The sequence below is a fragment of the Emys orbicularis genome, chromosome 6 (genome assembly GCF_028017835.1).
Source record: "Emys orbicularis isolate rEmyOrb1 chromosome 6, rEmyOrb1.hap1, whole genome shotgun sequence".
NCBI classification, from domain to species: Eukaryota; Metazoa; Chordata; order Testudines; family Emydidae; genus Emys; species Emys orbicularis.
In genome coordinates this window covers 78354-103075 of record NC_088688.1, presented here as the reverse complement: position 1 = coordinate 103075, position 24722 = coordinate 78354, and the positions used below count along the sequence as shown (strand labels likewise).

At 43.0% G+C, this 24722-nt stretch overlaps 1 protein-coding gene across 1 annotated transcript in view; it reads left to right on the top strand.

Moving 5' to 3' along the window:
- Positions 1-3435: 3435 nt before the first annotated feature.
- ARHGEF39 (Rho guanine nucleotide exchange factor 39) overlaps positions 3436-24722 on the top strand; it is a 54494-nt gene continuing 33207 nt past the window's right edge. The window contains exons 1-4 of the mRNA XM_065406948.1: positions 3436-3468; positions 7967-8152; positions 16654-16748; positions 17721-17841. Of these exons, the coding sequence (XP_065263020.1) occupies positions 3436-3468; positions 7967-8152; positions 16654-16748; positions 17721-17841 (435 nt within the window). The remainder of the gene's footprint in view (positions 3469-7966; positions 8153-16653; positions 16749-17720; positions 17842-24722) is intronic.

The window sequence follows — 24722 nt, the reverse complement described above, 5'->3', positions numbered from 1 at the left end:
GGCCAAGTAGGCAGGCAGAGCTTCAGAGTCTCAATGCGTGGATGAGACGATGGTGTAGAGAGGAGGGGTTCACGTTCATTAGGAACTGGGGAAACTTCTGGGATGGGGGGAGCCTATACAGGAGAGATGGGCTCCACCTAAACCAAAGTGGAACCAGACTGCTGGCACTAAACATTAAAAAGGTTGTAGAGCAGTTTTTAAACTAGGAGATGGGGGAAAGCCGACTGCTGCAGAGGAGCGTGTGGATCGGACACAGACTTCTCTTAGGGGAGAGTCTGATGATAGAGAATCTCCAGGTTATAGTCAGGAGCAGAGGACTGAAAAGTATAATGTAAGGGCCGGATCAGATGATAAACAGCCACATAAAAAAGAATCTGGCACATCAGAAAAAGGCAGGCTAATAAACAGGGACAAGTTTTTAAAGTGCTTGTACACAAATGCCAGAAGTCTAAATAATAAGATGGGTGAACTAGAGTGCCTTGTGATAAAGGAGGATATAGATATAATAGGCATCACAGAAACCTGGTGGACTGAGAGCAATCAATGGGACACAATCATTCCGGGGTACAAAATATATCGGAAGGACAGAACAGGCCGTGCAGGGGGAGGAGTGGCACTATATGTTAAAGAAAGTGTAGATTCAAATGAAGTAAAAATCTTAAGCGAATCCACAGGTTCCATAGAGTCTCTATGGATAGAAATTTCATGCTCTAGTAAAAATATAACATTAGGGATCTATTATCGACCACCTGACCAGGACAGTAATAGTGATGATGAAATGCTAAGGGAAATTAGAGAGGCTATCAAAATTAAGAACCCAATAATAGTGGGGGATTTCAATTATCCCCATATTGACTGGGAACATTTCACTTCAGGACGAAATGCAGAGATAAAATTTCTCGATACTTTAAATGACTGCTTCATGGAGCAGCTGGTACGGGAACCCACAAGGGGAGAGGTGACTCTAGATTTAATCCTGAGTGGAGCGCAGGAGCTGGTCCAAGAGGTAACTATAGCGGGACCGCTTGGAAATAGTGACCATAATACAATAGCATTCAACATGCCTGTGGTGGGAAGAACACCTCAACTGCCCAACACTGTGGCCTTTAATTTCAAAAGGGGGAACTATACAAAAATGAGGGGGTTAGTTAGACAAAAGTTAAAAGGTTCAGTGACTAAAGTGAAATCCCTGCAAGTTGCGTGGGCCCTTTTTAAAGACACCATAATAGAGGCTCAACTTCAATGTATACCCCAAATTAAGAAAAACAGTAAAAGAACTAAAAAAGAGCCACCGTGGCTTAACAACCATGTAAAAGAAGCAGTGAGAGATAAAAAGACTTCCTTTAAAAAGTGGAAGTCAAATCCTAGTGAGGCAAATAGAAAGGAGCACAAACACTGCCAACTTAAGTGCAAGAGTGTAATAAGAAAAGCCAAAGAGGAGTTTGAAGAACGGCTAGCCAAAAACTCCAAAGGTAATAACAAAATGTTTTTTAAGTACATCAGAAGCAGGAAGCCTGCTAAACAACCAGTGGGGCCCCTTGACGATGAAAATACAAAAGGAGCGCTTAAAGATGATAAAGTCATTGCGGAGAAACTAAATGGATTCTTTGCTTCAGTCTTCACGGCTGAGGATGTTAGGGAGATTCCCAAACCTGAGCTGGCTTTTGTAGGTGACAAATCTGAGGAACTGTCACAGATTGAAGTATCACTAGAGGAGGTTTTGGAATTAATTGATAAACTCAACATTAACAAGTCACCGGGACCAGATGGCATTCACCCAAGAGTTCTGAAAGAACTCAAATGTGAAGTTGCGGAACTATTAACTAAGGTTTGTAACCTGTCCTTTAAATCGGCTTCGGTACCCAATGACTGGAAGTTAGCTAATGTAACGCCAATATTTAAAAAGGGCTCTAGGGGTGATCCCGGCAATTACAGACCGGTAAGTCTAACGTCGGTACCGGGCAAATTAGTTGAAACAATAGTAAAGAACAAAATTGTCAGACACATAGAAAAACATAAACTCTTGAGCAATAGTCAACATGGTTTCTGTAAAGGGAAATCGTGTCTTACTAATCTATTAGAGTTCTTTGAAGGGGTCAACAAACATGTGGACAAGGGGGATCCGGTGGACATAGTGTACTTAGATTTCCAGAAAGCCTTTGACAAGGTCCCTCACCAAAGGCTCTTACGTAAATTAAGCTGTCATGGGATAAAAGGGAAGGTCCTTTCATGGATTGAGAACTGGTTAAAGGACAGGGAACAAAGGGTAGGAATTAATGGTAAATTCTCAGAATGGAGAGGGGTAACTAGTGGTGTTCCCCAAGGGTCAGTCCTAGGACCTATCCTATTCAATTTATTCATAAATGATCTGGAGAAAGGGGTAAACAGTGAGGTGGCAAAGTTTGCAGATGATACTAAACTACTCAAGATAGTTAAGACCAAAGCAGATTGTGAAGAACTTCAAAAAGATCTCACAAAACTAAGTGATTGGGCAACAAAATGGCAAATGAAATTTAATGTGGATAAATGTAAAGTAATGCACATTGGAAAAAATAACCCCAACTATACATACAACATGATGGGGGCTAATTTAGCTACAACGAGTCAGGAAAAAGATCTTGGCGTCATCGTGGATAGTTCTCTAAAGATGTCCACGCAGTGTGCAGAGGCGGTCAAAAAAGCAAACAGGATGTTAGGAATCATTAAAAAGGGGATAGGGAATAAGACTGAGAATATATTATTGCCCTTATATAAATCCATGGTTCGCCCACATCTCGAATACTGTGTACAGATGTGGTCTCCTCACCTCAAAAAAGATATTCTAGCACTAGAAAAGGTTCAGAAAAGAGCAACTAAAATGATTAAGGGTTTAGAGAGGGTCCCATATGAGGAAAGATTAAAGAGGCTAGGACTCTTCAGTTTGGAAAAGAGAAGACTAAGGGGGGACATGATAGAGGTGTATAAAATCATGAGTGATGTTGAGAAAGTGGATAAGGAAAAGTTATTTACTTATTCCCATAATACAAGAACTAGGGGTCACCAAAAGAAATTAATAGGCAGCAGGTTTAAAACAAATAAAAGGAAGTTCTTCTTCACGCAGCGCACAGTCAACTTGTGGAACTCCTTACCTGAGGAGGTTGTGAAGGCTAGGACTATAACAATGTTTAAAAGGGGACTGGATAAATTCATGGTGGCTAAGTCCATAAATGGCTATTAGCCAGGATGGGTAAGAATGGTGTCCCTAGCCTCTGTTCGTCAGAGGATGGAGATGGATGGCAGGAGAGAGATCACTTGATCATTGCCTGTTAGGTTCACTCCCTCTGGGGCACCTGGCATTGGCCACTGTCGGTAGACAGATACTGGGCTAGATGGACCTTTGGTCTGACCCAGTACGGCCTTTCTTATGTTCTTATGTTCTTATATTAATTTCACTGGATGACCCTTCTGGCTCTTGTGTTATGTGAAGAGGTAAATAACACTTTCTCCACATTATCCGTGATTTTTATAGACCTATATTGTGTCGTGTCTTTTATAAACTGAACAGTCCCAGTCTTTTTAACCTATCATTGTATGAAAGCCGTTCATATGCTATTTTCTGTCCTATTATCTATCTGTTTTCTAATGGTTCCTAACATTCTGTTAGCTTTTTTATAATAATAAATAATTAATGGAGATATCCCATCTCCTAGAACTGGAAGGGACCTTGAAAGGTCATCGAGTCCAGCCCCCTGCCTTCACTAGCAGGACCAAGTACTGATTTTGCCCCAGATCCCCAAGTGGCCCCTTCAAGAATTGAACTCACAACCCTGGGTTTAGCAGACCAATGCTCAAACCACTGAGCTATCCCTCCCCAACCATTTTTTGACTGCCGCTGCATATTGAGTGGATGTTTTCAGAGAACTATCCACAAAGACTCCAAGATCTCTTTCTTGAGTGATAACTGGTAATTTAGACTCCATCATTTTGTATGGATAGTTGGAATTATTTTGTGCAATGTTCATTACTTTGCACTTATCAACACCAAATTTATTCTTCCATTTTGCTACTCAGACACCCATTTTTGTGAGGTCCCTTTATAACTTTCACAGTCAGCTTGGGACTTAACTATCCTGAGTAATTTAGAATGGTCTGCAAATTTTGCCATCTCACTATTTACCCCTTTTTCCAGATCATTTATGAATATATTGAACAGCACAGTCCAGATCCTTGGGGGACCATGTTACTTACCTCTCTCCATTGTGAAAACTGACCATTTATTCCTACCCTTTGTTTACTATATTTTATCTGGTGACTGATCCATGAGGACCTTCCCTCTTATCCCATAAATGCTTACTTTCCTTAAGAGCCTTTGGTGTGGGACTTTGTTAAAGGCTTTTTGAAAGTCTGAGTATGCTACATCAACTGGATCACCCTTGTCCACATGCTTATTGACACCCTCATAGAATTCTGATAGATTGGTGAGACATAATTTTCCTTTACAAAAGCCATGTTGACTGTTCCCAATAAATTATGTTCATCTATATGTCTGAAAATTCTGTTCTTTACTCTAGTTTCAACCAATTTGCTGGTACTGAAGTTAAATTTACAGGCCTGTAACTGCCAGGATCACCTCTGGAGCTTTTTTAAAAAATTGGGATTGCATTAGTTATTCTCCAGTCATCTGGTACAGAGGTTGATTTAAGCAATAGGTTACGTACCACAGTTAGTAGTTCTGCAGTTTCATATTTGAGTTCCTTCAGAACTCTTTGGTGAACACTATCTGGTCCTGGTAACTTATTACTGTTAAATTTATCATTTAGTTGCAAAACCACCTCTATTGACACTTCAGTCTGGGACAGTTGCTTATATTTGTCACCTAAAAAGAATGGCTCAGTGTGGGAATCTCCCCTACGTGCTCTCCAGTGAAGACTGATGTAAAGAATTCATTCATCTTCTCTGCAATGCCTTGGCTTTCTTGAGTGCTCCTTTAGCACCTTGATCATCTAGGGGCCCTAGTGATTGTTTGGAAGGCTTCCTACTTCTGATGGACTTAAAAATTTTTGCTGTTAGTTTGTGTCCCCTTATCTAGTTGCTTTTCTGATTCTTACTTGGTCTGCCACCTTATACTTTTACACTTGATTTGCTAGAATGTATTTTTCTCACTAGGATTTAATTTCTACTTTTAAAAGGATACCTTTTTGCCTCTAACCACCTCTTTTACTCTGCTGTTTAACTATGGTGGGATTTTTTTGGTCCTCTTACTATTTTTTTTTTTTTTTTTTTTTGGGGTATACATTTAGTTTGAGCCTCTATTATAGAATCATAGAATCATAGAATATCAGGGTTGGAAGGGACCTCAGGAGGTCATCTAGTCCAACCCCCTGCTCAAAGCAGGACCAATTCCCAACTAAATCATCCCAGCCAGGGCTTTGTCAAGCCGGGCCTTAAAAACCTCCAAGGAAGGAGACTCCACCACCTCCCTAGGTAACGCGTTCCAGTGCTTCACCACCCTCCTAGTGAAATAGTGTTTCCTAATATCCAACCTAGACCTCCCCCACTGCAACTTGAGACCATTGCTCCTTGTTCTGTCATCTGCCACCATTGAGAACAGCCGAGTTCCATCCTCTTTGGAACCCCCTTTAGGTAGTTGTAGGCTGCTATCAAATCCCCCCTCATTCTTCTCTTCTGGAGACTAAACAATCCCAGTTCCCTCAGCCTCTCCTCATAAGTCATGCGCTCCAGACCCCTAATAATTTTTGTTGCCCTCCGCTGGACTCTTTCCAATTTTTCCACATCCTTCTTGTAGTGTGGGGCCCAAAACTGGACACAGTACTCCAGATGAGGCCTCACCAACGTCGAATAAAGGGGAACGATCACGTCCCTCGATCTGCTGGCAATGCCCCTACTTATACAGCCCAAAATGCCGTTAGCCTTCTTGGCAACAAGAGCACACTGTTGACTCATATCCAGCTTCTCGTCCACTGTAACCCCTAGGTCCTTTTCTGCGGAACTGCTGCCTAGCCGTTCGGTCCCTAGTCTGTAGCTGTGCATGGGATTCTTCCGTCCTAAGTGCAGGACTCTGCACTTGTCCTTGTTGAACCTCATCAGGTTTCTTTTGGCCCAATCCTCTAATTTGTCTAGGTCCCTCTGTATCCGATCCCTACCCTCCAGTGTATCTACCACGCCTCCTAGTTTAGTGTCATCGGCAAACTTGCTGAGAGTGCAGTCCACTCCATCCTCCAGATCATTAATAAAAATATTAAACAAAACCGGCCCCAGGACCGACCCTTGGGGCACTCCGCTTGAAACCGGCTGCCAACTAGACATGGAGCCATTGATCACTACCCGTTGAGCCCGACGATCTAGCCAGCTTTCTATCCACCTTACAGTCCATTCATCCAGCCCATACTTCTTTAACTTGGCAGCAAGAATACTGTGGGAGACCGTATCAAAAGCTTTGCTAAAGTCAAGGAATAACACATCCACTGCTTTTCCCTCATCCACAGAGCCAGTTATCTCATCATAGAAGGCAATTAGGTTAGTCAGGCACGACTTCCCCTTGGTGAATCCATGCTGACTGTTCCTGATCACTTTCCTCTCCTCTAAGTGTTTCATAATTGATTCCTTGAGGACCTGCTCCATGATTTTTCCAGGGACTGAGGTGAGGCTGACTGGCCTGTAGTTCCCCGGATCCTCCTTCTTCCCTTTTTTAAAGATGGGCACTACATTAGCCTTTTTCCAGTCACCCGGGACCTCCCCCGATCGCCATGAGTTTTCAAAAATAATGGCTAATGGCTCTGCAATCTCATCCGCCAACTCCTTTAGCACCCTCGGATGCAGCGCATCCGGCCCCATGGACTTGTGCACGTCCAGTTTTTCTAAATAGTCCTGAACCACTTCTTTCTCCACAGAGGGCTGGTCACCTTCTCCCCATATTGTGCTGCCCAGTGTAGCAGTCTGGGAGCTGACCTTGTTTGTGAAGACAGAGGCAAAAAAATCATTGAGTACATTAGCTTTTTCCACATCCTCAGTCACTAGGTTGCCTCCCTATTATGGTGTTTTAAAATAGTTTCCATGCAGTTTGCAGGCATTTCACTCTTGTGACTGTTCCTTTTCATTTCCATTTAACTAGCATCCTCATTTTAGTGTAGTTTCCCATTTAGAAGTTAAATGCTACTGTGGTGGGTTTCTTTGGCATTTCTCCCCTCTACAAGGATGTTAAATGTAATTACCTTATGGTTGCTATGGAGCAATTTAGCTATAGTCGCCTTGTGGACCAGATCCTGTGTCCCCTTGTGGGTTCCAGGACAAACTGCCCCAACAAGCTGAGTTTAGAAATTTTATCTCTGCATCCCTTCATGAGGTGACGTACCCAGTCAGTATGAGGATAGTTGAAATTCCCCATTATTGCATTTTTTTGCCTTTTGTAACCTCTTTTTTTTCCTGCTTATATCACATTTTCAACACAGTTCTACAATTTGACATGGGGGGTGTCACAGCCCACAAGTATAAATTCACACAGGCATTTCTCAAAGAATAACAGTTACTGGTTAGTAACCTTTCTGTTTCCTTTCCCTACATCAGGGGTAGGCAACCTATGGCACGCGTGCCGAAGGCGGCACACGAGCTGATTTTCAGTGGCACTCACACTGCCCGGGTCCTGGCCACCGGTCCGGGGGGCTCTGCATTTTAATTTAATTTTAAATGAAGCTTCTTAAACATTTTAAAAACCTTACTTACTTTACATACAACAATAGTTTAGTTATGTATTATAGACTTATAGAAAGAGACCTTCTAAAAACATTAAAATGTATTACTGGCACGTGAAATCTTAAATTAGAGTGAATAAATGAAGACTCGGCACATCACTTCTGAAAGGTTGCTGACCCCTGCCCTACATAATAAAGGGTAAACAGTAGCAGTGCACAAAATCCCACTATCTAGGGTGCACTTTTATCACAGGTATTTGCGGTTTTTATTACTTCAGGGAAAGATATCAGCTGTCATCCCCACCCTTGAATCAATCATAAGCATCATGCTACTGCAGGCTGTGGCTGCAGTAAACACTGTTGAAGAGCAGAGGGCCCGCTGGGAGAGGAAACGTAGCCGGACAGCCAAGGAACTGGTGGAAACGGAGCAGAAATACCTGGAGCAGCTGGACTTGGTGACCACAGTGAGTATCAGGGTTTCCTCATGATGTAGTGACACCCTGATGTGTGGGTGTCCAAGGGCTAGTAGGTCCCTTTTTGCCATCCCTCTTGTGAGGGGTTCCCCCCTGGGTGCCACCTGGTACTGGGGTATCACTGAGCCCTCTGACTCTCCAGCCTGGGCTCCCTCTCACACTGCTGCTGTGACAAGCTGCAGACCCACTCCCGTTCCTATCACCAGCATTAACACAGGTAGAGACAGACCCAGCTGCAGTTCCATGCAGGCTTTCTGACCAGCCACTGCATGAATCAACAATAGAGAGGCTACAGCCAAGATAACCTCCAGCTCCCCAGGCATGCACCCCCTTCTGGAGTATAAATTATACCGTCTTGCGCTGCACATGGAACTGTACAGCGTAACCTCCTACAGTTCGCCCCTCCCTCAATGTGGAGAGGAAATACACCACCTCCTGCCTCTTGAGCTAAGATTCCCAAGCACTTCACTCCAAACTTACTGGTTTAGATTAAAACATAAAATAAGTTTATTAACTACAAAAAGATAGATTTTAAGTGATTATAAGTGATAGCAAACAGATCAAAGTAGATTACCTGGTAAATAAGCTTAGTTTGCATTTTTGTTTAACATACTAGAAGGCTAGGATTTGAATTAACAATCTCTTACCCTGACTGATGATACAAGCAGGCTTGCAGATTCTCAAGGCACAAGCTGCACTTGTTTTGCAGCTTGGGATCCCCACCCCTGGTTCCAAGTCCTTTTCTTTTGGAGGCTTCTCTTAGGTGTTCAGTTGTGTGGGAGTGAAGAACAACCGATGATGTCACTCCCTACCTTATATAGCTTTAGCATATGGCCAGAACCTTTTGGGGAAAAAACATTGGTATACGTGATGGAGTTCCATGTCATGTGGCCTGGTCACATGCCCTTGCATACCTTGTTGAATCATAGCAGCCATTATTTACAGGCTGTCTGGAGCATTCTCAGGAAGGCTCACCTGGTGGAGATAAGCTTCTCCTAAGGCCTATTGTTCTTCTTAATGGCCCATTACCTAGAATAGGCCCTTCACAACCAGCTATGTAGACTGGAAGCATTTTGCCTAGTGAGTGTCACCCAGGTGTGACTGCATGTGAAATACAGACACATTGTCAATATTCATAACTTCAGATAGAAAAATGATACATTCATACAGATAGAATAATCATATTCAGCAAATCATAACTTTTTCAATGACCCCTTACATAACTCATCTTGTACAAAATGCATCATAATTATGCCATAATCATATCGTAATAATATTATGTTGAATATGGGGTGTAGAGTCATACCCCCATTCTTCTGTCTTGGTAGGGTCATACTGGAGATCACACAGCAGCATTCTGACTGCCTTTTTCATAGAGTAGGAGGCAAACTCTTGCTGTACGCTTTCTTTGGGATTGAGAAGTGTTTGCTTAATTTCCTGAGGTTTGTATGATTTCTGTGTGGCTAGAGTGATAGATTATAAAGCCAGAAGGGACCCTGATGATCTCTGATTTCCTCTGTAACACAGGCCATAGGACTTCCCTGAACTAAGTTCTGTTTAAACTAGAGCAGTTCTTTTAAAAAATAAATCTAGAAAATCAAATCTTGATTTTTTGTTTGTTTGTTTTAAATGCCAACGGTAGAGAATCCACCACAATCCTTGGTAATTTGTTCCAATAGTTGGTTACATCCACTGCTAAAAATGTGCCCCTTACTCCCAGTCTGAATTTGTCTAGCTTCAACTTCCAGCCGTTGTTTTACCTTTTGTCTACTACATTGAAGAGTCTTCTATTACCAAATTTCTGTTCCCCATGTAGGTACTTATAGACTATGATCAAGCCTGTCATAGTGTGCCTGATTCATTTAGGAGGAAATGGGATCCGTCCCCTGTGGCTAAGTAGATACTTCTGTGGGTCCAGTTTAGCTATTTGAGTACACCTTGGGCTAATTAAATTGAAGTTATCAGTTCCAGCTGGGGAGGGCCAGGAGCACGTTCTATAAAGAGGAAATAGGAAGAGAAGGCTGGAGAAGACCCCTCTCTGGGGTTAGAGAGGCAGAACTGTTTGGAGCAAAAGCTCAGGCAGGGGCAGCTGGAAAGGGTTCCCAGAATCTCCCAGAGGAGACAGAAGCCCACACAGGGTGGGTTGTAGCGGTTTGGGACAATGGTTTAAACGCAGGATAACAATGACTGTTTAAGTACTGCATTTGTCAGGGGACACCATGAAGGGGAGAATCTGGCATTCCTCCATTGGCAGCCAGAGTGCCAAAAGGCTTAAGAAGGGTCTGGATGAACGACCAGTGATGAGAAGTCACCTGAGATCATTTGAAGTTGTACCTTTTTGAGTTTTTTGTTAAGATTATGGCTTGGGGTGGGACTAGAACTCTGTAAACCAGTGTTTCTCAACCTTTTTGTGCTGGCAACCCCCTTTGGACTTAAAAATAAATGAATTGTGACCACCACCCCCATTAACACTTGAAAAAATTGCAACCCTCCCCCAACTTTAAATATCAGTAAGTAAATTATTAATAATACTTGGGCTGGCGTTAGGGGGTGGCAAGCAGGGCAATTGCCTGGGGCTCTACGCCAAGGGGGCCCCGCAAAGCTAAGTTACATGCTTAAGCCCTGGGCAACAGGGGGCTGAAGCATGTAACTTAGCTTTGCAGGGCCCCCTGTCACATGGGGCCCTGGGCAATTGCTCTGCTTGTCACCCCCTAACGCCGGCCCTACACTTGTGACCCCCCCTCCCCCAAACCCACTGTAAACCCAGTGTTTACAGCAGAAACACTGCTGTAAACCAATAAAGGACCTAGAGTGCTTTCTGTAGTGATTTGTGAAAGTTGCAGAGATGCATACCTGCCACTAGGGGTATCAGGAGACTTCAAACTGTTAAAAAGTTGCCATTTAATCTTCTCTTGAAGTTAAAAAGGTTGAGCTCCTTGAGTCTTTTGCTGTAAGGCATGTCTTCTAATCCTTTAAACATTCTTGTGACTCTACTCTGGACCTTCTGCAGTCTATCAACATCCTCTTTCAATTGTGGGCACCAGAACTGGACATGATATTCCAGCAGTGGCCACACCAGTGCCAAATACAAAGATTAAAAATGCTTCTTATACCAACTTGAGATTCCTCTTGTTTATATAATACAAGGATCATATTTGCTCTTTCGGCCTCAGCATTGCAATGGGAGCTCGTGCTCAGCTGATTATCCACCATGGCCCCCAAATCCTCTTCAGAGTCACTGCTTCCAAGGATGAAATCCCCTATCCTGTAACCATGGCCTGGACTCTTTGTTCCTAAATGGATAACTTTACATTTAGCCACATTGAAACACATTGTTTGCTTGCAACCAGTCTGCCAAGTGATCCAGATAGCTCTGTATCAGTGACCTGCCCTCCTCATTATTTACCACGCCTCCAATCTTTGTGCTATTTGCGAACTTTATCAGTGATGATTTTGTTTTCTTCTAGTTCATTATTAAAAATGTTAAATAGTTAAGGGCCAAGAACTAATACCTGCATGACCTAACTGGAAACATAGCTACTCAATGATGATTCCCCATTTACGATTGCATTTTGAGACTTGTCATTTAGCTATCAGAGGGGTAGCCGTGTTAGTCTGGATCTGTAAAAAGCAACAAAGAGTCCTGTGGCACCTTATAGACTAACAGACGTATTGGAGCATAAGCTTTCGTGGGTGACAGGGGGCCCTGCATCTGACGTCTGTTAGTCTATAAGGTGCCACAGGACTCTTTGTTGTCATTTAGTTAGTTTTTTTTAATCTATTTAACATGTGCCATGTATATTTGTATATCATTCTAGCTTCTTAATCAGAATATTGTGTGGTATCAAGTCAAATGCCCTACAGAAATCTAGGTCTATTACATTACATTGTCAAGAACAAACCATGTAAAATCAACCTAATGTCCTCCTTTGACAGAGTAACAAGCCTTGAAGATAGGGGGAAGCAGTAGATATGAAATATCTCGACTTCAGTAAGGCTTTTGATATTGTTTCACATGACCTTATCATAAGCAAACTAGGGACATATAGCCTAGACCAGTGGTTCTCAACTGGGAATATGCATACCCCTGGGGGTACGCAGAGGTCTTCCAGGAGGTACATCAACTCATCTAGATATTTGCTTAGTTTTACAACAGGCTACATAAAAAGCGCTAGCAAAGTCAGTACAAACTAAAATTTCACACAGACAATGACCTGTTTATACGGCTCTATATACTATACACTGAAATATAAATACAATATTTATATTCCAATTGATTTATTTTATAATTATATGGTAAAAATGAGACAGTAAGCAATTTTTCAGTAATAGTGTGCTATGACACTTTTGTATTTTTATGCCTGATTTTTTAAACAAGTAGTTTTTAAGTGAGTTGAAACTTGGGGTATGCAAGACAAATCAGACTCCTGAAAGGGGTACAGTAGTCTGGAAAGGCTGAAAGCCACTGGTCTAGACAATCCTTCTATAAGCTGGGTGCACAACTGGTTGGAAAACCGTACGCAGAAGTTATCAATGATTCGCAGTCAAACTGAAAGGGCATATCAAGTGGGGTCCCGCAGGGGTCTGTCCTGGGTTTGCTTCTATTCAATATTTTCATAAATAAGTTGGATAATGGCATAAAGATTACACTTATAATACTTACAGACAATACCAAGCTGAGGGCGGCAGAGGGGAGGGTTACAATAATTTTGGAGGACAGGAATAGAATAATGACCTTGACAAACTGGGGAAATGATCTGAAATAAATAGGATGAAATTCAGTGAGGAAAAGTGCCCAAAACTCAAAAGGTAATAATAATAACAAACATTTTTTAAGTACATCAGAAGCAGGAAGCCTGCTAAACAACCAGTGGGGCCCCTGGACGATCGAGATACAAAAGGAGCACTTAAAGACAATAAAGTCATTGCGGAGAAACTAAATGAATTCTTTGCTTCAGTCTTCACGGCTGAAGATGTTAGGGAGATTCCTAAACCTGAGCTGTCCTTTGTACGTGACAAATCTGAGGAATTGTTACAGATTGAAGTGTCACTAGAGGAGGTTTTGGAATTAATTGGTAAACTTAACAGTAACAAGTCACCGGGACCAGCTGGCATTCACCCAAGAGTTCTCAAAGAACTCAAATGTGAAATTGCAGAACTATTAACTATGGTTTGTACCCTGTCCTTTAAATCAGCTTCTATACCCAATGACTGGAAGATAGCTAATGTAATGCCAATATTTAAAAAGGGCTCTAAGGTGATCTCGGTAATTACAGACCGGTAAGACTAACGTCAGTACTGGGCAAATTAGTTGAAACAATAGTAAAGAATAAAATTGTCAGACACATAGAAGAACATAGATTGTTGGGCAAAAGTCAACATGGTTTCTGTAAAGGGAAATCATGTCTTACTAATCTATTAGAGTTCTTTTGAAGGAGTCAACAACCATATGGACAAGGGGGATCCAGTGGACATAGTGTACTTAGACTTCCAGAAAGCCTTTGACAAGGTCCTTCACCAAAGGCTCTTACGTAAATTAAGTTGTCAAAGGATAAGAGGAAAGATCCTTTCATGGATTGAGAACTGGTTAAAAGACAGGGAACAAAGGGTAGGAATAAATGGTAAATTTTCAGAATGGAGAGGGGTAACTGGTGGTGGTGTCCTCGGACCAATCCTATTCAACTTATTCATAAATGATCTGGAGAAAGGGGTAAACAGTGAGGTGGCAAAGTTTTGCAGATGATACTAAACTGCTCAAGATAGTTAAGACCAAAGCAGACCGTGAAGAACTTCAAAAAGATCTCACAAAACTCAGTGATTGGGCAACAAAATGGCAAATGAAATTTAATGTGGATAAATGTAAAGTAATGCATGTTGGAAAAAATAACCCCAACTATACATACAATAGGATGGGGGCTAATGTAGCTACAACTAATCAGGAAAGAGATCTTGGAGTCATCGTGGATAGTTCTCTGAAGACGTCCACGCAGTGTGCAGCAGCAGGCAGAAAAGCAAACATGATGTTAGGAATCATTAAAAAGGGGATAGAGAATAAGACGGAGAATAGCTTATTGCCCTTATATAAATCCATGGTACACCCACATCTTGAATACTGCGTACAGATGTGGTCTCCTCATCTCAAAAAAGATATACTGGCATTAGAAAAGGTTCAGAGAAGGGCAACTAAAATGATTAGGGGTTTGGAACGGATCCCATATGAGGAGAGATTAAAGAAGCTAGGACTTTTCAGCTTGGAAAAGAGGAGACTAAGGAGGGATATGATAGAAGTATATAAAATCATGAGTAGTGTGGAGAAAGTGAATAAGGAAAAGTTATTTACTTGTTCCTATAATATAAGAACTAGGGGCCACCAAATGAAATTAATGGGCAGCAGGTTTAAAACAAATAAAAGGAAGTTCTTCTTCACCCATTGCACAGTCAACCTGTGGAACTCCTTGCCTGATGAGGTTGTGAAGACTAGGACTATAACAGGGTTTAAAAGAGAGCTAGATAAATTTATGGAGGTTAAGTCCATGAACAGCTATTAGCCAGGATGGGTAAGGAGTGGTGTCCCCAGCCTCTGTCAGAGGGTGGAGATGGGTGGCAGGAGAGAGATCACTTGAACTGTTAGGTTCACTCCCTCTGGGACACCAGGCATTGTTCACTGTCGGTAGACAGGATATTGGGCTGGATGGACCTTTGGTCTGACCTAATATGGCCATTCTTATGTGCACAGTACTACATTTAGGAAGAAATAATCAATTGCACAAATACAAAATGGGAAATCACTATATAGGAAGGAGTAGTACAAAAAGGATCTGGGGTCATAGTGAATCACAAATTAAATATGAGTCAACAATGTAATACTGTTGCGGGGGGGGAATATCATCCTGAGATGTATTAGCAGGAATGTTGCGAGCAAGACATGAGAAGTAATTCTCCCACTCAACTCAGCACTGATAAGATCTTAACTGGGAGTACTGTGTCCAGTTCTGGACAGCATACTTCAGGAAAGATGTGTACAGATTGGAGAAAGTCCAGAGGAGAGGAACAAAGGTCTAGAAAATATGACTGATGAGGAAAGATTGGGGGGGGGGGGGGAAAAATTTGTTTAGTCTGGAGAAGAGAAGACTAAAGGGGAACATAACAGTCTTTAAGTACATGAAAGGCTGTTATAAAGTGGAGCGTGATAAAATTTTTCTCCTTATCCATTGAGGACAGGACATAAAATAATGGGCTTAAATTGCAATAAGGGAGTTTAGATTAGATATTAGGAAAAACTTCCTAACTGTAAGGGTAGTTAATTAGTGGAACAAATTAACTAGAGTTGTCATTAAAGGTTTTTAAGAACAAATTAAACAAACACCATCTGGACAGTCTAGATAATCCGGCTTCAGTGCAGGGGACTGGAGTAAATGACCCATCGAGATCCCTTCTAGTCCTATGTGTCTATGATTTTATGATTGCCTTACCTTTATCAGCCAAACTTAAACCAGTGTCCCTAAATCCAGTATTAATTATATTCCTTTAATTCTTTATCAATCGAATCCTGTATCACCCATTGCTTTTCTTTTCCTGGAATCTATGTTGGGCTGACACGCCTATAATTGCCCAGGTCATCCCTTTACCCTTTTTTAAATTGGTTCAACATTAGCTTTCTGCCAGCCCTCTGTAACTTCCCCAGTATTCTAAGACTTATAGAAAATTGACATTAATGGTCCACATAGCTCCTCCACCAGTTCTTTTGGGACTCTTTGATGTAAATTATCTGGACCTGCTGATTTTAAAAATATCTGACTTTAGTAGCTGTTACTGTTTAACATCCTCTTGACTTACTGTTGGACTAGAAAGATAATGATGAGACTATATCATCTGGCTTTTTTCCAAATAAACAGGAGTACTTATTGAACACTTCCTTTTCTGCATTATTATTGAAAATTCTACCACTTAGGAACAAAAAGAATCCTAACATACTTAAACCAAAAAAAAAAAACCCCTCCAGCTGTGTGCAGTCTACCTCTGTCCATGGCTCTGAGACCTGTGACTTTTCAAATAAATTTGTGCTGGCCAGGGTCCTCCAGTGCAGTGGCACGGTTGCTGGTATGAGGGGGTTGGCCCAGAAAGTTTGATGGTCCGGTGAGGAATAAACTAAGTTTATAAGGAAGGTGATAATAATCTCATTTGTTGCTGTGAAACAAAATAAGAGACTATAAAGCCCTAAGGGTTGCTGACCTTTTCCTGGGGGTAGTGGTGGGGCTGCCTTGGGTGCTTATCACCTGTGTACGGTGATGGGGAAAGACAGTCACTGAGGAATAGCCTTACCTTCTTGATGCCAGTAGGGTAGGAGCTGTCTTATGCTTGCTCTCACTGCTGTTGAGGGCGGGGGAGGGAGGTGTCTGCGGTTTCTTGGTGTTGCTGCAGGCTGAGTGTAGCTGCTTCCCTGTGTAGACTGTGGGGTATAACCCTTCTGTGTACTTCTCTTTCCTGGTTAGTATTTTGTGACAATTCTGAAGGCCAAAGGGACACTGCAGCCAGCTGTGCGGGAAGCCATCTTTGGGCTCCTGGAATCCATACATTGCACCAGCCAGTAAGTGACCAACTTGAGGGAGTACCACACATGGGTGGGAGAGTGGGTGGGTGGGAGATAACTAATCTTGGTGGGGCTTGGAGAAGTGCCCAGGGAGCTGATCACTTCACTGGGGACTGGTCGCGGATTTTAAACAACAGTCTGTTAAGGGGAGGGCCTTTATAGGCCTCCATTTCCATACTACACAGATGGCCTATTTGGAAGGGAGGTAAGCTGGTATTGAGAGACATAATTCTTTATCCATCTCAGTCTAGACAGGTTGAAAACTAATCATGCTGTTTATTGTCTTGTAACCTGTACTGCCACCTGAGAAATATATAGTTTGTCTCCATTCCTGGCCCAGATGCTTTTTTACCACGTCAGCTCAGAAATTAGAACATTTGCTATGTCCTGAAAACGTTTATTTGGGCTGTTCCCCTATTTACCTGATCTGCCATAAAAATAAGAAAAAAAGTATGTGAAAGAGAGGCTACTTTTGACCTCAGTGAAATCATGTACTCCTCATACTTTTTTTTTCTTATTTTCGTATATCATTTTACGGGTGGTGATTTTACAGGTGTAACTAATTCTAGAGAAGGGCTAATTTTGTATTTTAATTTGTGTGTTTAAAATTTGTTTCTGTTTTTGGAGTTGTTGATTCTAAATTTTTTTTTTTTTAATATTAGCCATAAGCTATTGCACATATAAGGTACTATATTATTAAACTAAACTATTAATATGCCTACCCACATGCTGATCACTTGCTGGGTAGAGTTTTTTTTAACCCTAGAAAGTGAGCTTTCCAATGTTTTAGAGAATATTCTGTTTAGTTCCCACTGGATCCCTTGAGTATGTATCCTGGATTTAATTTCTGGGTGTGAGGGGGGTGACAGACCCCAAAATGATGGCTAGAACAGGGCTTGAACTAGAGGGAGCCAAGGCAATTTTGGTTATCATGTAGCCCTCTCAGTGAGCTGCTGTCCTTGCACACAGGATTCTGCTGCTTCACTTGGAGAGAGGGCACTTGGAGCTAGGATTGGAGGGTTTCTGTCAGAAGCTGGAGCTCTATGGCCACTATGCTGAAAACTTGGAGCAAGCTAAGAAAACCCTGCAGGTGAGTGCCCCCTCTGCTCTTCTTCTTGTGTCATGCCACTCTTCTGGCATAGCTATATCCCCTCTTTCATTCCAGAGATAGCAGTGAGGGACCAATTGTTTCCTGTTCCAAATTGTTGCCCCCCTACACACACCCCCAGCCCATGATGAAATATTCAATACTTATTTAGCACTTCACGCTTCCAAAACTAGAGATTTAAATAAAGGGGGATCATGAGGGAGTACAGCTTTTCCTCTTCTAAAATCAAGAGTTTCCCTTCTGGTTTGGGGGAATTTGGCTCCTGCTCCTCCTCTGGTAGGCTCAGTGCGAACTCACCAGGCAAGGGAATTTGAAAAGGGATCATTAGGAAGGAGGAGCGTAGGCTCAGTGCGAACTCACTAGGCAAGGGAATTTGAAAAGGGATCATTAGGAAGGAGGAGCTGGTGTTTGGCTGGAGAATTACCAGAGCTCCTAGCCTTTCCCATTACTGGGTAAAGCACCAAGAGAACCCTGACAGGGGGACTCCCAGCTAGAATATCTTTCCTTTGCCACCTCCTCAAATCTACCTTCTCCTATAGGAGAGGGGAAAGAGACCTCCCTTCCATTCTTGCCAGGTCCCTCTCAAAACACGTAGTATGTCTTACATAAAATCCTCTTTTAAATTACTTGTATTCTAAAGTTAGGTAAATTGCATGAAGGATAAAAGTCTTCCTCAGAAGGACCCCCTTTTCCCTCTGACTTTTTAAAGTTTTAAAATCAATGCAGATTTCCCAACTCCTGGAGACATTGAGGTGGGAAGCACTAAGGATGTGCTTTTGCCCACCTCTGGGTGCATGCATACATGCACTCTGTTGGCCTCCTTGGAGGATAGGAATATCTCTCAGATACACTTGTCTTTAGTCTTGTCACCATAAGATGATGCAAGGCTGCATGTCCACATCATATTAAGCTGGTGATAAGTGCCACCAAAATTAGTGAGCTCCTTCACTCCTATATCTACTTTAGACACTGTTTTATAAGTGTTTATAAGAACTAGTTTATCTTTCTTATGCACACACATACATTTATGAGGTGAGTCAGTACAGTTATCCTCTCTGAAACTGGGAAATAGTGGCTTGGAGAGGGAGAAGTGGCTCGCCGAATGTCATAAAATCAGTTGGTGTCAGATGGGTTTAGATAGGACTTGGGAGTTCTGGTTCTTCTTCAGGTATGTGTCAGTCTGGATCCCACTCTAGGTGTACATGTGTCTCATGCACAGGACCGGATATTTTTTGACTAGCAGTGTCCATCAGGGTGGTGGATGTTCCCAGTGACTCTTCGTGCTCTTTTACAGGGCATAAAAGGGGGTGCTGGACTCTTACTGAATAGGGGAGGCAACCTAGTGACACATAATTTGGAAAAAGCTGAAGTACTAAATGCTTTTTTTGCCTTGGTCATCACAGGCAAGGTCAGCTCCCAGACTGCTGCACTGGGCAGCACAGTATGGGGAGGAGGTGACCAGCCCTCAGTCGTGAAAGAACAGGTTAAGGACTCTTTAGAAAAGCTGGACATGCACAAGTCCATGGGGCTGGATCTAATGCATCCAAGGGTGCTGAGGGAGTTGGCTGATGTGATTGCAGAGCCATTGGCCATTATCTTTGAAAACTCGTGGCGATCGGAGGGAGGTCCCGGACGATTGGAAAAAGGCAAATATAGTGCCCATCTTTTAAAAAGGAAAGGAGGAGAATCTGGGGAACTACAGACCGATCAGCCTCACCTCAGTCCCTGGAAAAAATCATGGAGCAGGTCCTCAAAGAATCCATTTTGAAGCACTTGGAGGCGAGGAAGGTGATCAGGAACAGTCAACATGGATTCACCAAGGGCAAGTCATGCCTAACCAACCTGATTGCCTTCTATGATGAGATAACTGGCTCTGTGCATATGGGGAAAGCATGGACATGATGTACCTTGACTTTAGCAAAGCTTTCGATATGGTCTCCCACGGTATTCTTGCCGGCAAGTTAAAAAAGTATGGATTGGATGAATGGACTATAAGGTGGATCGAAAGCTGGCTACATCGTCCGGCTCAATGGGTAGTGATCAATGACTCAATGTCTAGTTGGCAGCTGGAATCAAATGGAGTGCCCCAGGGGTCTGTCCTGGGGCCAGTTTTGTTCAACATCTTCATTAATGATCTGGATGATGGGATGGATTGCACCCTCAGCAAGTTCGCAAATGACACTAAGCTGTGGGAGAGGTAGATGAGCTGGAGGGTAGGGATAGGGTCTAGAGTGACCTAGACAAATTGGAGGATTAGGCCAAAAGAAATCTGATGAGGTTCAACAGGGACAAGTGAAGAGTCCTGCACTTAGGATGAAAGAATCCCATGCACTGCTGCAGGCTGGGGACCGACTAGCTAAGCAGCAATTCTGCAGAAAAAGACCTGGGGATTACAGTGGATGAGAAGCTGGATATGAGTCAGCAGTGTGCCCTTGTTGCGAAGAAGGCTAATGGCATATTTGGGCTGCATTAGTAGGAACATTGCCAGCAGTTCGAGTGAAGTGATTATTCCCCTCTATTTGGCACTGGTGAGGCCACATCTGGAGTATTGCGTCCAGTTTTGGGCCCCCCACTATAGAAAGGATGTGGATAAATTGGAGAGAGTCCAACAGAGGGTAACAAAAATGATTAGGGGGCTGGGGCACATGACTTACGAGGAGAGGCTAAGGGAACTGGGGTTATTTAGTCTGCAGAAGAGAAGAGTGAGGGGGGATTTGATAGCAGCCTTCAACTACCTGAAGGGGGGTTCCAAAGAGGATGGAACTAGGCTGTTCTCAGTGGTGGCAGATGACAACAAGAAGCAGTGGTCTCAAGTTGCAGTGAGAGAGGTCTAGGTTGGATATTAGGAAACACAATTTCACTAGGAGGGTGGTGAAGCACTGGAATGGGTTACCTAGGGAGGTGGTGGAATCTCCATCCTTAGAGGTTTTTAAGGCCCGGCTTGACAAAGCCCTGGATGGGATGATTTAGTTGGTGTTGGTCCTGCTTTGAGCAGGGGGTTGCACTGGATGACCTCCTGAGGTCTCTTCCAACCCCAATCTTCTTTGATTCTATGATCCTCTCTCAGTTCCTTCTTTACACCGTGGCAGCGAGATGGAATCCAGCTGGTGTCTCACCCACTACACCTTAGCTCGGGCTTGAACACCTCGAAATCTTCTGAGTATCCTCAGAACAACCTATCACCGTAATCTGTTCTATTACTTGTTTGAATCAAATGTTGCTGCTCAGACCACCCTGTACATTCCCTGTTCTCCCTCCCCCCCCCCCCCCCCCCGCCAACACACACACACACACAGGAACTAAAAATGTGGGACTCTAAACGCAGATGTTTTTAGCCTTGCCCATCCTCTGGACTAATTCCTCTAAACAATAGGCACAGCAGGTGTGTGTTCTGCTTAGGAGAATTGATATCCTAAGCAGGTGCTTGGTCTGCCTATCTTTCTCCGCAAGGACTGTCAAGTCCTAAGATACACCTCCTGGATCAGATAGAGCCTGTTTTTTTCTGGAGCAAAGACCCTTCTAATGCTCAAGCCCACGTTGTCCAGCAATCAATCAAGGAGGCAGGGAACTCTGAAGACCTCCTCAGAGAAAAATGATGCTGAGACAATACCTGGTGCCGGCATTGACATTGGTACTGGCATTCCCTCTAGTACTGAAACGACTAACAGTCTCGACACTAAAGCTGATACCTCAGAAGTCGAAGCAGAGTGCAACAATCAGCTTCTCTGAGCACTGGAGTGGGAGCTTGAGAAGGAGGTTGGTGTCCTCTCAGAGGCACAAGAAAATGTTAGGGAAACAAGCTGGCCAGGTCCTGCATGATGTTGAGGACTGGCAAGAAGAAGCAGACTGTGATGCAGCAGGCTCCGCTGGGTCCACTACCAGCAGTGTCCCTGCCAATGTCGACTCTGGCAGAACAGACTCCGAATGCACAAATACTGACACAGATCTTGGTACTGACAGCACTCTACCAACAGCATCGCCTATGGAGGAGGTGTACCATTCCTCTCCATCCCCAGAGCACACTTTTTTTCTCGTTTCTCCTCCAGTGTTCCCTTTAATTTTTTACATCCATGTGCAGAATTAATTTTGTTGTGTGCACCAATATGGAGGTGATGTGTGATGCATGGGGCTTAGAGGGAACTTAGCTCCCCTCTAAGTTCCATGAGGGCTGCCACTGAGAAGCTTCTGCAGAGCTCAACCACTGATCCAGCCAACAACCCATTGGCCACTGATACACATACAGGATGCCACCATGGCCCTATTGGGGCCCACCTTCACAAGCGTGAAGGAGCTGGTGCCTGCCATTATGGAGGAGGAGAAAATCCACTTACTCAAGAGGCTTTCCTAGCAAGATCTGTCACTGGAGCACCAAAAGGAGCAAGATTCAGAAGTGTGCCAATATCCTTTGTCACTTCCTAAGGATCTATCTTCATCTTTGCTGAATGACACGGTAGACCTGGCACTGGATGATTTCAAGGCTTTTCAGGAGTTCCTTGTGCAGATTTTTGACACCTTGGCGATAGAGACTGCAGTCATCTCTGAAAAATCCCACAAGTTATTTGACATTTTCTGTTGGCCCTGCCTGCCCTTCCCGTAAATGAAGGACTCCTAGATCCAGTGAGAACTCTGTGGTAGACACAGTCATTATAATACCAACATCGAAACTAATTGAGAAATGGTACCTACCAGTTACCCCCTTGAGGTTTGAGTACTTTTATACCCATGCCAACCCTGGCGCCTAGTTGTCTTGACTATTCAAGAGAAGTCAAGTTCTATCAAGAGCATACCAAAACACAAATATCCCAAACATTTAGATCTGTTTGCAAGAGAACTGTACTCATTGGCTTTACTTCAGTTGAGGGTGGCCAACTACCAGGCCTTACTGGGCAAATATGATTTGACTAGGGACAGCATGACACCCTTTGTGGCTAAGCTTGCTCATGAGAGCAGAGAGGAACTAAAACACATAACACAGGAAGGGCAACTGCTGCCCAAAATGGTCTTGCAGACAACAGTGGATGCCTCGGATATCATGGCTGGGTCCACAACCACTGCAGTGACCATGCAGAGAGAATTGTGGCTTCAGGATTTGGGTATCCCCCAAGAGGTACAAGCCACAAATGAGAACGTGCCCTTTGAGAGCTTGGAATTATTGCACAAGAGGACTGACTGATCTACCTACATTCACTTGAAATTGCCTAAAGCAATTTTGCACTCCTTGGGAATCCTCACCCCTCCATTCTAGTGAAAGGTGTCCCATTTGTTATAATTGAGGCCTAGCAGGCCTACATTAATTGTTAGCCTAACCAATGAAAAGTGGGTAAAGGTTTATGAATTGTCATAATGATCTGTTGTATAAAACTCTTTAAGAAAAGATATGAGAAGGAGACAGACTGAATTAATTTAAACGAAGAGTCTACTGATAATGCTCAAGTACTGTGTTAAGATTATGACTGGTGTAAAAGAAGAGCAGGAATCAATTAACTAAAATTGGTGTGTTGGAAATATGGCCTAATTAGTTGTAAGAATAATGAGGATGACATATTCTACTCATTGCCTTTTGGGGGTCCTTAAAAAGACTTCGGGGAGAGGAGAGAAAAGAACTTTTTACCATCATCATGTCTGCGGCAGAAGGATTGTTGCCATGACACCAGACCTTAATGGTCAAGTATCACCACTGAAATATCATCGCTGCGCCAGTGAGGTCCCAACCTAATATGTTTGAGATCCTGCTCTGTCTTCCCCTCCCTTGTGTGATCCTTTCTGCCTCCTATCTCTCACTCTAGACTTTCCACTTGATCCTGAAATCAGCTGCGCTGCAGGGTATCAGCGTGGTGATAACATAGAACTGTAGGACTGGAAGAGACTGCGACAGATCATCTATCCAGTCCCCTGCACTGAGGCAGGACAAAATATTATCTACACCATACCTGACAGTTGTTTGGAGGTTTTTAAGAACAGATTAGACAATGACAGAGATTCCACAACCTTCCTAGGTAATTTGTTCTAGTGCTTAACTATCCTTACCTTTAGGAAGTTTTTCCTAATTTCTAACCTAAATCTCCCTTGCTCCAATTTAAATCCATTACTTCTCGTCCAGTCCTCAGTGGTTAAAGAGAACAATTTTATCATGCTCTTCCTAACAACAGACTTTCATGTACTTGACTACTATAATCATTTCCCTCCTGAGTCTTCTCTTCTCCAAACTAAATAAACCCATTTTTTTTTCAATCTTTCCTCATCAGTCATATTTTCTAGACCTTTGTTGCTCTCTAGACTTTCTCCAATTTATCCACATCTTTTCTGAAGTGTAGTGCCCAGAACTGGACACAGTACTCCCGATTGAGACCTTATCAGTGCTAAGTAGAGTGGAAGAATAACTTTGTGTCTTGCTTACAACGCTCCTGCTAATATGTCCCACAATGATATATACTTTTTTTTGAGGGGGGGGGGCAATATTTTTACATTGTTGACTCATATTTAGTTTGTGATCCACTATAATCCCAGATCTTTATCTGCAGTACTCCTTCCTAGGTAGGTAGTTCCCATTTTGTATTTGTGCAGTTGATTATTCCTTCCTAAATGTAGTACTGTGCACTTTTCCTTAGAACATATGAATGGCCATATTGGGTCAGACCAAAGGTCCATCTAGTCCAGTATCCTGTCTTCCGACAGTGGCCAATGCCAAGTGCCCCAGAGGGAATGAACAGAACAGGTAATCAAGTGATCCATCCCGTCGCCCATTCCCAGCTTCTGGCAAACAGAGGCTAGGGACACCATCCCGCCCTCCTGGCTAATAGCCACTGATGGACCTATCGTCCATGAATTTATTTAGTTCTTTTTTGAACTCTGTGATAGTCTTG